This window comes from Adiantum capillus-veneris, chromosome 9, assembly GCF_014529385.1.
Source record: "Adiantum capillus-veneris isolate H3 chromosome 9, ASM1452938v2, whole genome shotgun sequence".
Lineage (NCBI taxonomy): Eukaryota > Viridiplantae > Streptophyta > Polypodiopsida > Polypodiales > Pteridaceae > Adiantum > Adiantum capillus-veneris.
The window spans coordinates 116496944-116512882 of record NC_140939.1 but is presented as its reverse complement, the minus strand read 5'-3'; the positions used below and the strand labels follow the sequence as shown (position 1 = coordinate 116512882).

The 15939-nt window shown below is 45.1% G+C and overlaps 1 protein-coding gene across 4 annotated transcripts in view; it reads right to left on the bottom strand.

The window, feature by feature from the left end:
• Positions 1 to 15939, bottom strand: part of LEW1 (Undecaprenyl pyrophosphate synthetase family protein) — a 69481-nt gene that overhangs the window by 46175 nt on the left and 7367 nt on the right. For 3 of the 4 annotated variants that reach the window (XR_015189183.1, XM_086519987.1, XM_086519989.1), the window contains one exon: positions 1 to 113. This exon is cut by the window's left edge and continues 98 nt beyond it. Coding sequence is in view for 3 of the 4 variants with exons in the window: in XM_086519987.1 (XP_086376113.1) it covers positions 1 to 113 (113 nt within the window). In the remaining variant the exon portion in view is untranslated. The remainder of the gene's footprint in view (positions 114 to 15939) is intronic. The other variant, XM_086519988.1, reaches the window with a different exon arrangement.

Sequence of the window (15939 nt, the reverse complement as noted above, 5' to 3'; positions counted from 1 at the left end):
ATTGCTAGTTTCCCATCTTGAAGACATAATAATTCTACGAGTAAGCAGTCCTTCCTTTCGCAAGGTGTCAGGCAAGTATCGTTGATACCTTGATTCAATGATTCATCTCCTGCCTAACAAAGATTTTCATTAAAACAATGGTTCAATTATGGTTATGAATAATATACAATGCATTTCGTATAAAGATTGTCATTAAAACAATGATTCAATTATGGTTATAAATATTATTCAATGCATTTCGTAGTTGATCTCGTAGTAACCTTTCCTAATGATGTCCTTTAAGTTTGCACAATTGTAACATTAATATCTATGTGAGAAATCTATACAAAAAAAGCTTGAAATAAAAGGAATTAACAACCATGTGCACTCTTCCTATACGGAAATTGAATGCTAGTGCATTAACCTCTTGCGTCTTTGACAACTAGTGGCACAAGTGTCTCCAAACTCACTAATCAAAAGATCTAATACTCTTTCTGATCTCTTGCATCTCATCAAGAGAAACAAAAAACAAGATGGTCTCTTCTAAAAGCTGCTCAACCATCTCACAACTAAAGTTTTGGTATTCCTCGTGCTCATCCTCTTCCCCATAAAAGAGCTTATCCTTACTACCCACCTTCAATCCATTGCTATCAAAACTTTACAATATTCTCAATACCTTTATGGGTGATAAGAATGGAGTTAGAAGGTCAATCTATGCAAAGATGAGCTAGGTTGATGAAACAAGGCCAATAATAGTACATGCATTAAATATAGGTAAAGTTTCGTCTATTTTGTAAGTATAAGATTCAAGGGTCATTTCAAATGATAAGGTTTAATCTCTTCTAGTGCTTCTCACATACGGTAGCCAAGTTACTCGAAGCGCCATATTTCAAGTCCCAGCTAAGACACACAAAAACAATGAGCCCCAACGATCAGTGGGTGCTCAAGGTTCCTTTAATAAGCCCCCAAGTCCATGATTACATAAGCCTAACCTCCAAAGTCATCAATTCAACTGACACTTTCCTTTACAATACAGCCATAAACTGAGCGAGTTCCTTTTAGATCCCAACAGTTTTGTATACGTCATGTGCGCATTGCACTTGAGCCACATGGACAAGCTACTGCTACAGTTTCGCGTTAGTCTTAGCTTAGGATCTATCCTAGCAATTTGTGAGCCTCTGGAAGGACATGGGACATGCATGATCTGTGAGGATTCTAGGTACTAATCCTTTATTAAGTACTTAAACTCATGATTAAGACTTAAGAAACTAAACTGAACTCAAAGAAAGACTCAGAAGACTATGTTTGATTGATTGATTGGAAGTGTGATACAAGGGCTCCTTATATGGGAGACGAAAAGACATAAATGAAAAGACACGTCTCATGGCGACTTTAGACGTAAAGACACATCCATTCGGCGAAGAGCTGCCACCATTGGCGAAGAGTCGCACCCGTAGAGCGAAGGGGTGTGACCAATCGTCAAAGGAGTGTGGCTTTTGGCAAAGAGGCACGTCTCTTGGGCGAAGGGGTGTGACCATCCAAGCGCAGGGGTCCTCCTTGGCATGGCACTTCGCGTATCTGCAACAATGAGTAAGTATTGTAATGTAGTTATGTCACAATCGTGACATTCCCTCCCTCTTAAAATAAAACCCATGTGTCAAATGAAAGTCTGCCGTTTGTCGAAGAATTCTTGGAGGAGGTGAGGGTATTGTTGCATTTCTTCATCAATTTGCCAAGTAGAATCTGGCTCATCTAAGTCCACCCACTTAACAAGAAATTCAGTTATGATCTTTTGTCTAGTTTCTTTTTGACGAACATTGAGAATCTTTTCTGGGACAAGAATAATGTGTTCATCTTCAATTTTTGGCACATAAGAAGATAAGTCTGCAACAGGCGAATCTCCTTGAATATACTGTTTGAGCTAGGAAATGTGAAAAGTTAGATGAATTTTTCCCCATGAAGGCGGAAGTTCCAACTTGTAGCTGAGAACTGAATTTTTCTTGATGATCTTGAAAGGTCCATAGAAGCGAGGTCGCAATTTTTAGAAGATTTGACTTCACTGTTTTATAACAATGAGGTGCTACATATAATAAGACCAAGTCACCTTCTTTAAATTCTGCATATAAACGATGCTTATTTGCCTGCTTTTTATAACTTTGTTGAACATGTAGCAATTTATCTCGAATCTGTAGAAGGACCAATTGAACCAATTGATCTGCTAACGCTACTTTGTGTTGAAGAACAAAGTTCGTAGACACAAGAGGAGTATGTCCATATGCTGCTTGAAATGGTGTCATTCGAGTTACCGAATGAGGAGAGTTATTATAAGCAAACTCCACAAGCGGCAAATAATCCTCCCAAGATGCTAATCGAGTCTGAATGTAATGTCGAAGCATCTCTTCTAAAATTTGGTTCACTCGTTATGTTTGACCATCTGTTTGAGGATGGTAGGCTGAACTGAACAATAGATTGGTTCCAAGAGACTTGAATAGTGATGTCCAGAAATGTTCTCTAAACTTTCGATCTCTATCGAATATGATGGATTTTGGTAATCCATGCAGTCTGAAAATATGTTGTACGAACAGTGTTGCAACATCCAGAGCAGAAACTATTTTCTTACAAGGTATAAAATACGCCATTTTGGAAAATCGATCAACTACCACAAGAATTTGAGCATTGCCTTTAGGGGATCGAGGCAAAGTGGTAATAAATCCATGTTGATACTTTCCCATCTTTCGTTAGGCACGGGTAAAGGTTGAAGTGTTCAGAAGCTTTCATGATCTGACATGAGTGACAAGCTTTCACAAACTTAATAACATCTGCATGCATCTGCGGCCAAAAATATGTTGCTGACAAAAGCCAGTATGTTTTGTTAATTCCACGATGTGCAGCAAAAGGTACTTCATGATGTTCCTGTATCAATATCTTCCTCAAAGATCCTTTGTGTGGAACACAAATACGATCCATGTAGTAGAGTAACTCATCCACTATTGTATATGCTGCAAACATATTCATCTCTGACGGAGTGGGACTTAGAGATTTGAGGGCTCGAAAAACATCTCCAAAGTCTTTGTCTGTCAAATATTCATTCTTGAAACACGCAAGAATTTCCATCTGCACATTTGTTATGGCAAAATTGGTTGCTTGAGGCATGCGGCTCAAAGCATCTGCTACCACATTTTGTAGACCAGGCATATACTGAATCACCATGTGAAAATTTGCCAAAAATTCAACCCATCTTCCTTGACGAGGATTCATCACTAGTTGAGTAAAAATATATGTTAAAGATTGATGATCTGTTTTAACCATTGAATCTGCGCCAAGAAGGTAATGTTTCCAAGTGCGGTAAGTATGTACGATAGCCAAAAATTCCTTATCATATACTGGGTATCGCATTTGTATTGCTGAAAATTTTCGACTGTCAAAAGCAATGACACGATCATTTTGCATGAGAACACCACTTGATGCTTGATCAGAAGCATCGGTCATCACGCCAAATGGTTGAGTAGGATCTACAATTGCTAAGATAGGTGTTGTTGTCAACGCATGCTTGAGTTCATTGAAAGACTTTTCTGCTTCAGGAGTCCAATGTAGCTTATCCTTCTTTGTCAATTCCGTTAGAGGAGAAGCGATATCTGAGAACTTGTGGACTTTGGTGTGATAAAAATTAGCAAGACCCAAGAAAGATCACACATCTGTAATAGTGAGAGGTAAAGGCCAGTCAACAATGACCTTAATCTTCTTTGGATCCACAGCAATCCCTCTAGCAGAAATCGCATGTCCAAGGTATTCCACGTGATCCTTGAAAAACTCGCTTTTCTTCTTGTCGATGTACAACACATTTGTACGTAATGTCTCAAAGACAATCTGCAAGTGTTCTTTGTGATCTGCCATGGTTTTACTGAAGACAAGGATGTCGTCGAGGTACACTATCACAAATTTATCCAAATAAGGGCCAAAAATTTCATTCATCAAGGTCATGAAGGTTGTTGGGGCATTGGTTAACCCAAAAGGAATGACCAGAAATTCATAATGACCATACTTTGTCCGAAAAGCTGTTTTGTATTCATCGCCAATTCTAATGCGAATCTGATGATAACCTACCTGACTTCAGATCAATCTTGGAATAGACCCTTGAACCCAATAGTTGATCAAAGAGTTCATCGATGCGAGTTAAAGGAAATTTGTTTTTTATCGTCAGCTTATTTAATATTGAGCGTACGATAATCAATGCAAAGACGCATAGAGCCATCCTTCTTTTTTACCAATAAGACTGGAGCGCCAAAAGGACTTTTGCTAGGACGGATATGACTTTTATCCAATAAATCTTCCAATTGTCGTTGAATTTCTTGAGATTTTGAATATGAAACGCGATAAGGAGCTCGAACTGGAGGAGGTTGTCCGGGAATCAAAACGATTGTATGATCCACAGGACGACGAGGAGGTAATGTAGTTGGGAGCTCATCAGGAAATAAATCCACAAATGGTTTAAAGAAGGGTTGTTGCAAGTAAGCAGTGGGTGATGTTGAGGATATTGATGTTTCTTCCGTTTTTGCTTCTTTTTCTCGCAACATAACCAAGGCTATTGCACAATCACGCTTGCGAACCAGACGCTTAACTTGTAAAGCTAAGACCAAGGTGATAGGCTTAGCATTAAAAAGACCACGAAGTTCCACTTCTCGATGATCATGATATAGCCGAATGAAATGAACTCTGAAACTGATGACAGGATCATACTGATACAACCAAGATTGACCAAGAATCATGTCGTAGTGTGATAAGGGCATTATTGCAAAACTTAACTGATCCTGGTAATCCTGAATTTGAAATTGTAACTGTTGAAGTTTCCTCTTGCAGTTCAACAATGAACCATCTGCAAGTTCCACTTGAAAAGCTTCCAAACTCTGTTGGGTTGGTAGGTGAAGCTTCCTGGCTAAAGAACTGCTAACAAAATTTGTGGAACATCCACTATCTACTAGCACATTGATTGGATGTTGACCAATGAAACCAAGAAGACTGAGCACCTGGTTAGAAAGATCAATAGGAACTGAGGTGCGATTGTGTGCCTTTAGCATTAAGGCGCTAACCACTTTGGATACTGTAATCGCACGAACTGCTTGTTTGCCTTTGTCCTTTATAGGAAGTGGACAGTGTTTTGAATCTGTACATGACTCCATATTTGACTTTTGCCGTATATTTGAAGGGTTTGGACGCTTCAGGCATGCATACCACCTGTGTGATCCACCACAAATTGTGCACAATCTTGTGTTGTTGGACTGAGAGGTGGAGGAAACCGATAAAGAGGCTTGTTGCTCTACTGAACCATTACGACGACCGTTACGTCGATGATCGGACCGAAATTGTCCTCGATTCTGATTGATGTTGTTGAAAGAGGAACCGTTATATGAAGCTGCTGTTTATCCAGAGAACCGAGGCCGAAAAGACTGTTGTCTAGAAAATTGTTGTCCAGAAGACTCAGGCTGCTATAGTGAGCGCCGATTAGGATTAAAGTTGCTTGGGTGACCACGTTGAGAAAAGCGGCCACTGGTTGAAGACTGATTGCCCATAAATGAGGTCCGTGTTGCACGGCGATTGTCTCCAAGCCGTTCGACATAAGCAATGGCAGCATCCAGTGTAGTTGGGTTAAACTTTTGCACATCATCCTTCAGGTTGGGTTCTAGTCCGTCGATACAACTGTGTAGTTTATCCGAGGAACTGAGGGTCTCTATCTCCAGAGTTAGCCTTTGGAACTTTATGATATACGTGACCAAGGAACCTGTTTGGTTCAGGCGGCGGAGAGCAGACCGAGCATGAAAGTCCGCATTCGCAGGTTCAAATGCTTTGCGAATGGAGCGTCCGAATTTGTCCCATTAAGGGGTGCGTTTACCGTCACCAACTCTACGTTGCCACCATAGGAATGCTGTATCTTTCAATACTGAACTGGCTAATGCAAATTTCTTACTTTCCACCAAGTCTGTATTGGACAGGTAGACCTCCATCTTAAATATCCATTGGTTTAGCACGCGCTTGTCGCGGCGACCATTGTATGGTTCTGGCAGCTTAACATCAAGCTTCTTTTTCTGTGCGAAATTAAAAAATTTATAAAGAAGTTGTAATTCATTATTGTCTACCTCTGCTGTAGGATCTGGTTCGTCTTCGTGTGCGTCCACTGAAGCTTCTGAAGAAGCGGGTGTAGCAGTTATAACCGGCCCGTACAACGTAGAGGGCGGTACTATTTCAATTACCCGTTAACTTTACACAGAGCACTGAGAAGGGAAAGAACACAGTTGCGTCCAGCGACTAGAATGTCACTGCGCACACGAGACCGACACCCTGTAGGCCCCAAAGACTGGCGCCCCTTTCGGTATTTCTTTATTCAAATTAAGGTAGACGATCCGACCACTTAGCACAAGCTTTCACAAAGCTGTCCAAACCTGGCGAGGGCTGAAAACTTGCAGGTTTTCGACCGGATTTCGACAGCATAACGACGCAAAAACCCCTATAGGTCAAAAACACCTGTCTAGGACAGATTCCCTCGATATCTGGATGCTTTCTGGTGAGCTGTCACAGAAATTCAGCGGGCTGTAATTCTCTGTTTTTCACTGCCAGGAGCCCAAAAGCCTGTACACGCATCCCAAGGCTCTCACGAGGCTCCCCCGATGTTCCCTTGCAGTTTAGGTGCGAAACCCTAAACCTGCAGAAAAACACAGCAGGCTGTAATTCCCTGTTTCGGGTCGTTTTTAGCAGAGCGAACACGCCTACGCGTGTCCAAGGGCTCCCGCACGCAATGGGACAGTTCCCCTGTGAATTGGACGAGTTTCCACGCGAGAAAACTCTCCAAACTCGCAATCTTTTGTGATGGAACTGTGCATACCTGTGGGGGATTAGCAATTAGCTAATCCGGTTCCTGTTCAGAAGGCTCTTGCCTTGGCAAACGCGCATAAACCCCTAGAACTGTACATAGGTCAAATGAGAAGCCCACTAGTGGGGCATAACATACTGTACGTAGGGGAGAAAGAGAGCAGTATGTAGCGTGCGGGGCATCACTCCCGTCACCATATTGTGCATAGAGGGCAAGGTAAGCATTCCATAGCTTCTGTACCTGCTACAATCCACCTGAGGCTGAAAATGGCGCCCCCTTTGTTGATATGCAACTCGTTTTTGCCTCCCAGTGTGGCAGAATCGCTCACACGCTGACACGTCGCCCAGTTTCCGAGTTTGGGCTTTCCCTGCTAAAAATATCTCAACTGGTGCGTCAGTTGACTTGGCAGCAGAGCAATAAAATGTTCCCCTTGTCATTCCAAAGCTAATGACGCGAACACATTTCTCGGTCAAAAATCGCAGTTCCCTAAATTTTAGGAGATGCTTCCATGGCGTCCCTATCGGTCTCCTGACCATCATTGAAGACTACCATTTGACCAACATCTACAATGTGGGTTAATTTACTGGCCCCTTTCAACTTATAAAGTTGCAGTGACTTGACGAGTGGCCCAAATTCCAGTTTGGCGCACACGAGCTTCCATACTCATCAGAATTCAGTGCTAACTGGCCCGGGCCGTCCCTGTCTGACCGACCTAAATCCCCGATGTGAGAAACCCATTTGGCTGCAGCCGTTTCACACTGGCCATGCAATGTCCACTTGCATCTTTTCAAGGGTTTTGGGACAAACAAGTAAAAATAAAATAAATATATCTAATACTTATTTACGGAAGGCAACAGGAAAAATACACCTCCTGGTGACAGCAATAGAAGGGTTCGATCGAGAAGAAGTGTGTGTGCTGCATTTGCTCCAAACGAGTGGTGAGGAAAGCCAGACTTGTTGTAAAAGTCGCTTGTAAAGCTTCCATTTGTTCCTTGAGGAGAGCAAGCATCAGTGCCTGCTGGCCATCTTCTTTTGCTTGGGACGTTGACATGGTTCTGCCTCAGAGAGAGTATCGAGGAGAAGCTGGAGAAGTATGGGGCATGTAGACAGGATAAGCTAGGCTCTGCTAGGAAGTCGGAATCGAAGTCCGAATCCTCGAGATCCTCGATCTCTTCCACTGGAGGTGTCTTTGCTGGAGCGGGCAACAGAGGTGTGTACTCCGGAATGCGTAACTCGCTGTGAACACGTACCAGGGGCTGGAGGGATATAATATTGTTGACAATGTCCACTCTGCACTCCGCCAGTGAGTAGGCAAGATGGGGTAGCGCCGATGTATAAACTCGTAATGGTGAAGGTGCTGAGAGTCGCAGGTGAGAAAAATATGCCACACCACCCAAGTCTGGAACTGTGTCTCGTGGCGGTGGGTGACGTAAAGTAAATATTCCTGCTAGACCGGCACGGCCTGTGACGCGGGAACAGGAGCAGAGACTGGTTCTAGAACGGGTTCTGGAGAATCCGGAATAATAATGACCTCTAGTGCGGGTGCGGCCAATTGTTCGAGCTCTGGAGTATCGGAAATAAGGATTGCCTCGAGTGTCGAGAGCGGGTACGCCGGCAAAACTGCGTCGGGAATCTCGTCTATGTACGAGAGATAAGGCACTAGAATCCAGAATTGATCACCATCCATCGCGTGCGTGAAGCCGATGCGAGAAAATTGCCAGCGCTGGAAGAGGGAATCCACCACGCGGGGGAGAGAGTAGAGTCTCAATTCGTGATTTGCGCCATCAGTTGCATACGCTGCCTGGCCTTTGGTTTTTTTTTTTTTTAATGGTGAAGCCTTTGCATTAGGAGTTAAATTGGTCCTGGCCCAAATTTAAAGTGGCTAGCCAATTTATTAAAGGCCTTATAATTTGACCATCAGCGTAAAAATGAAATCGCTGGCTGCGCAATAAGATTTCGGAACGCTCCAGAGAGGCATCACCAGCGTGTGTGACCAAAAGGTGCATCTGCCTGGGCTTGGGCTCTCAAGGGGTGCGACCCATCATCGCCAAGCGGTGCGAAGCAAGAAGCTCCAACGCATGGAAGATTGAAACGCAAGGGGTGCATCCCTTCAGAGAACTGCAGCCGGTATGCCATAGCACCCATCTCTTTCTTTTGTCTTCTGCTTGACTTATGTATACGTAGAAGAGAAGATTACCTCATGCTGGATTGTATATTGTCCATCGTTCTTTTGCTTCCATGCAACTCCGGGAAGGGGGGGGGGGGGGGGGGGGGGGGGCAGCGAGGGTGAGAGGCTCACAACCTTCGGGTCCCGGGAAAAAATTTGCTCTGATACACTGTGAGGATTCTAGGTACTAATCCTTTATTAAGTACTTAAACTCATGGTTAAGACTTAAGAAACTGAACTGAACTCAAAGAAAGACTCAGAAGACTCTGTGTTTGATTGATTGATAGAAAGTGTGATACAAGGGCTCCTTATATAGGATACGAAGAGACATAAATGAAAAGACACGTCTCATGGTGAAGAGACGCGACTTTAGACGTAAAGACACATCCTTTCGGCGAAGAGCTGCAACCATTGGGTGAAGAGTCGCACCCGTAGAGCAAAGGGGTGTGACCAGTCATTGAAGGAGTGTGGCTTTTGGCGAAGAGGCACGTCTCTTGGACGAAGGGGTGTGACCATCCAAGCGCAGGGGTCCTCCTTGGCATGGCACTTCGCGTATCTGCATCAATGAGTAAGTATTGTAATGTAGTTAAGTCACAATCGTGACATGATCAGACAGGTCATATTTACATACCCTCACTTGCATAGTACATTCACTTAAGCATACGGGCATATGAGCAATCACTTAAGTCATTTATTGATAAGTGACTTTGACATGACATTTATAAAAAGTAGGTGGGGCAAATGGATAAAAGAGTCAGTTGAGTCTTGGCCTTTTAGTTTTGAAATTTCGAACTCGGTACCCACAGGGGCATCCAACCTCCACAACACCTCAGCACCTAACGTTTCCATTGTCACCACCCCAGCATCATCAACGTTTTACATCAAAATCAGCCAGTGTTTTTGTATCAGTTTCAGCTAAGTGCTTTTGCATCACATCAGCCATAGCGTTTTGCATCAGCATAAGAATAGCATTTTTGCATCGGTCCCCTCAGCATCAAGCATAGCATTGAGCATTTTCAGCATTGTGTCAACATTTGTGCAAGTAATCAAAGCAAGTACTTGCTCTACTATCAGAGCAAGGGGGCCCTTGAGGGTGGTGGGGACCCGACATGCAGTGTCATCTCTCTTCTCTCTCTCCGCCTCTCTCTTTCATTGTGTTCAGTTCAGTTCAGTTCAGATCTCTCAAGTGAATAAAGTAACCTTGTGTTTGTGCGAAGTACTAGATTTGAGTTAAAATCCTTGAATCCTTCCACTGCACCTGACAGCATATCAAGTGAAAGACTTCTATTGATGACTCCTCGTTCTGTAAAATACTCCACCACATCGTAATATAGTATCGAGATGAATTCAAGAAAAGCCCAAATTCACCTTTAGAGAAGCTCAAGGCATAAAATACTCCGAGAGAGAGAGAGAGAGAGAGAGAGAGAGAGAGATTTGATGTTTGTCTTGGTAAGAACACTTTCAAAGAAACAGAACAAGAGAAGGGAGCAAAGAGACAATTTATGCAAAGAGAGAGAGAGAGAGAGAGTTTTGATATCCATAAGAACAGTTTCCAAGAAAAAATCTTATCCATTAACTCACATCTCAAAACCTATATTCTCTATCTTGCATGTAGAGATAGCAGACATTATAAGGAATGGAATAAGCAAGGTTTCCGTTGCTTCAGGTTGCTCTACAGAAGGAGAGGGAGTCTACGGCCTATATAATTGGTTTCCAGTATAGGTGAGAGAGATGAGCCTCGAAGTGGCAAAGGGTACATTGTACACACATCAAGGGGCAGACACATACAGACATCTAGAAAGAATACTCCTCAGAAAGAACAAAGAGTTCTCAACCCAAACACTAGAATTTGATTTCTTTTACTGAACTACCCCAATAAAAGCAAGAATTCGAGGAGGCACAAGTCACAATTATTCCATTTACTCATGAGTAGAGATACAAGCATAGCATAGTACCCATTGAGAAAACCTCGTTCATCCAGCCCCAATAAGGACCCATTAAGCATAGTTACAGGGGACGGGGGGGACGGGCCCTAGGGCCGGGGGACGGCCGTAACCGGGCCGGGAACGGCTGGGAACGCCGAGGGACAGACGGAAAACGGGCCGGACGGGCGGGTCGCACGGGGGACGAACTGGGGACGGCCGAGGACGAACCGTGGTCGGACGGACCGGACGGGGTCGACCGGGGTCGGACCGAACAAATTCAAAAATATGCCCGTTTTTTACCGTTTGCAACGGCTCTGTGCAGCCCCAACTGCCATATTTTCGGAGCCTTGGCCCTTGGGAGGCTATAAAAGGCTCCCTTGGGCCTCTTAATACTCATAGTCTCAATGCTCAATGCTCATTCCATTTCCCTCAAGCTCAAGGCTCAAGCTCATTCCATTTCCCTCAAGCTCAAGGCTCAAGTTTGAACTTTGAAGCTCTCCTCTCCTTCTTCTACCCACTTTGAAGCTCTCCTCTACTCTCTCTCCACACAAGCTCTCCTCTAACTCTTCTAACTTCTAAGCTCTACTCTCTCGAGTCTCTAACCATCATGTCATCTCAAGCCAACTCCACTTCTCAAGCCGCTTCTTCTCGAAGGAGGCCCACCGTGCAAACGTGGTCGTGGTGGGATGAAGTCGACTTTAGCTCGCGTGGCAAAGGTGGCGGTGCAAGACCATGGACGTGCAAGCTATATCCATACAAGAGATCGGGTGGTTCAAACAAAGTGCGAGCCCATCTTCTTCATGAAACCGGTCACGAGGTGAAGTTTTGCCCTCATGTAGCTCCCGAGAAGAGGTTGGATCTTCTTGAGAAGCTCACGGTGTATGAGGTTGCGGAAGCGGCCAAGAGGGGCCGTTTTGTTGCTGTTGATCCCTCCGCCACGGCGACACCGCGAGAGCAAAGGGAAGCCAACCTTGACGACATCGCTCGAACCTTCAAGAGCCATGGATCTACACCGTCCTCTTCCGTTCCGCATCGCCAAACCACTCTCAACGAAAATTGGAATCCTAAATTGAAGGAAGAGGTGGATAGGTCGGTTGTCCGATTCTTCTTCCACGACCACATTGCCTTCCATGCTTCACGGTGAGTTTCCCTTGGCATATGCACATTGCAATCTTCCATTTTGTATTCATAATGGGTTATAACTTCTCAACTCTCGATTCTCGACTCTCCATACTAACACAACATGCTCTATTTTGTGTGGATAGGTCTCCATACTTTCGAACCATGGTTACGAAAATAGGGGAATATGGCTCCTCTTATGTGCCACCTTCATCGGAGAGGCTTCGCACCACCCTCCTTGACAAAGAGAAGCTTGCCGTGGAGCAAGCGGCCCAAGCAACAAAGGATTTGTGGGAGACCAATGGCGTCTCTCTTCTTGTAGATGGATGGAGCGACACCCGCAAGCCGTCCATCCACGGGGTGGTGGCCTACTCTCGGGGGGAGATGTACTTTGTGGAGTCACATGATGCATCCGATAGTGGCAAGGCCGCCGAGATGCTTGCTGCGGAGTGGACAAGCACCATAGAGATCACCGGCCCGGAGAATGTCCTTTGTATGGTTGCAGATAGAGAGGCGTCAAATAGGGCAGCCGGAGCTATCATTGAGGACATGTATCCCAGCATCCATGTCACATTTTGCATGGCGCATTGCCTCAATAACCTCCTCAAGGACATAGGGAACTTGTCATGGATTTCACCCACCATTGGTGATGCCTCTCGAATTGTCTCCTTTGTGCTCAACCATCAAAAAGTGCGCCATGAATTCTCAAAGAGGAGCCACTTGTCCTTGCTCAAATATTCAGAGACAAGATTTGAATTTAATTGGCTTATGCTAGGCCACTTGTCTACATGTGGCGGAGCCTTGAGGGGCCTCTTTCTCAGTGATGAGTTCCAGGCCATGCCGGAGTCTACATCAGCAGTAGGATTGAAATGCCGAGAATGGGCCGACGACGCCGCTTGGTGGGAGGAGGTGAAGACTCTTGACGCCATGGTCAAGCCTATTCTACACCTACTTCGAGTGGTGGATGGCTTGCAGCCATGCATTGGCAAAGTCTATGAAGCCATGGATCGGATGATAGAGGCACTTGAGAAGCTTGTGTGTCACCAGCGTGTGACTACTATCTATACTTTTTGTTGATTTCTTTCTTATTATCTATTTACTTTCACTTTTTGGAAACAGCCCTCGGAAAATCTAACTGCCCTGCATTGCATAGCTAGTGTGGAACTGTCCAGAGGGAGCCCAGGCCTGAGGGCAAGAGAGCACTAAGGTTGGACAAGGACTATGGTTAGCCAAGTGGGGTCATTGACTAGCCAAAGTGGAATCCTTTGCTACAGAGGCTACATTTCAGTTCTGGATGTGGCCGCAGTGTACAAAGAGGGTCGGATGACCTAGAAAGATACAATGGCAGCATCTCCTAAAATTTAGGGAACTGCTATTTTGGGACCTGAAAATGTGTTGACGTCATTACCTCCGGAATGACAAAGGGAACATTTTCTTACTCTGCCGTGAAGTCAACTGGGCAGCCGGTTGGGAGATTTTTAGGCGGCAACCCCGAAACGGGAAAATGCTTATAAATGTGCCAAGTGGCACCTTCTAGTGCACTTGCCTCATGCAACAAGAAGTGGCGCTGAATTTAGGAGGGGGAGAGCCTCATTTTCAGTTTTTGTCACAGGTTAAGAGCTATGGAGTGCTTGCTTTCCCTCTTATGCACAGTGCGGTGCCAGGAGTGATGCCCTGCACGCTACGCACTGCCCTCTCTCTCCCCTTTGGCAGTATGTTATGCCCCTCTAGTGGGCTCTTCATTTGACCAATGTACAGTTGTGTGGCTTCATGCGCGATTGCCGAGGCAAGAGCCTCTTGCACAGGTATTGGATTAGCTAGCGGCTAATCCCCCGCAGGTACAGGTGAATTCGGAGAGGTTTCACGCCAGAAATCTCGTCCGATTCAAAGGGCAAGTAGCCCTACACGTGCGGGAGCTCAAGGACTTGCTACGGATGCGACCGGCACACAAAACGGAGCCCGAAACAGTGAATTACAGCCTGCTGTGTATTTTTGCAGGTTTAGGGTTTTGGCCCTAAACGGACCCTAATACCCCCAGGAGGTTCGGGGACGCAAGGGGACCGCTGTACAGGTGATCTGGCGCATTTTCGGGTCTGAAAACAGAGAATTCAGCGTGCTGCAGATTCTCGCCAGGTTTTGCAAAGTGCCCGTATGCGTCGGGAAAGTCATTTAATGCGTGGGAATACTGACCGTGAAGGGTTCTAGTACAGTTATGCTGCCGAAATCAAGCCAGAACAGTCAAAATTCAGCCAAGGTTGTGTGGGGCAGCTTGTAGGGATCCACAGCATTTATTCCCTCTTTTAAACAATAAAGAAATACCGAAAGGGGCGCCTACGTTAGGGGCCAATCTGGTGTCGGTCTTCTCATACAGATGCATTCTAGCATCTGTATCCCATTCCCCTCTCTTGTGTCACTATAGCGCAGGTATAATAGACGACTAATAATGGGTGAAAGCTAAATCAAGGTTTGAAGTAAAGTCTACCGTCCTTTTTGGATTGAACAGGCCGGTTACATTGTGCCTGACCCTGTTCAGTATGCGGAGATTCATGGCTTGTGTGAGTCGAGGTGGAATGGATACTACTCTCCACTTCATGCTGCAGCTTATGTGCTTGACCCTGAGTTTCAAGGAAGGCGTCAAGAGACCGACAAGGAGGTAAGCAAAGGATGGCGGCTTGCATTGGAGCGCCTTGAGCCTAGCAGTGACATTAGGCGCAAGATTAGAGACGAGCTACTCAACTACAGGCAAAAGAAGGGCTCCTATGGATGTGTAGATGCACAGCTTGATCGCAACAAGATTGGCTCAGTTTTGTGGTGGGAGGACTATGGAGGAGATGGCCCACATTTGCAGCGCTTGACTGTTCGTGTCCTTAAGCATGTACCACTAGTTGCTTGGAGCAACTATGGAGTGTGTACACCCACATTGCCTCTAAGAAGAGGAATCACCTTGGGGTTCAAAGGGCCAATGATTTGGTGTTTGTGAGCGCTAACTTGCGCATGCTTGCCAAGAGCGTCACACACAAGGCAAATCCTTTCACTGAGTGGGAGATGGCACAAGAGAATCCATCTATGGCCGATACTCTTTTGGAGGAGCTAGAGGAGGATTTCGAGCCTCAATGCGAGCCTTCCGAGCCCTCATACGTCGCTGACGCTCTCGACTACGACGACGATGTGGAGATTCAGCAAGCGAGCACTTCTTGAGTTTGATGATCATTGATCACTCGACTCTCGAGTCTAGACTCTTGAGTCTACGACTCTACCTACTACATAGCCCTTTGTACTTTTTGTTATCCTTGAGGCCTCAGGCTTGTCCTAAGTCCTTTAGGCTTTTTGACTCTTGAGCCCTTGTGGCATGCACTTCTCATTTTGTATCCATCGATCATCGATGTTTTATTAGCACATTTCAGCCTATATGACTCGTGTTCTTTGGTCTATTTAGTGTAAATTTATGGTCAAAGTGATGCTCTATGTGTGTGGCATGTGTGTAGGTCAAAAAATGCCAAAAAAAACTCTCTTTTTTTTTTGCCGTTCCGACCCCGTCCCCGTTTCCTGACTTTTGCCGTCTCGACCCCGACCCGCCGTCCCATGTAACTATGCCATTAAGATGGCACGATTATGTAGAGAGACTTTACCATGCACCTAAATGGCCCCCAATTCCATCGCCTCCAGAGCCACATCCTACCACATCAACTTTCTTCACTGCAACAATGATTGGGAGACGTACATCATCTATAGCACGGTCAATATGTCGATCACACAAACATGAGAATTGAGCATCTTCTTTACGCCACGAGCAGTTAAGCTCTTTTAATTAAATTGATGGTCACTAGATCACTTGCCGAGGGCCTACTATGCATATCAGTGTTCCTATCCATAAGTCTGCGAACACA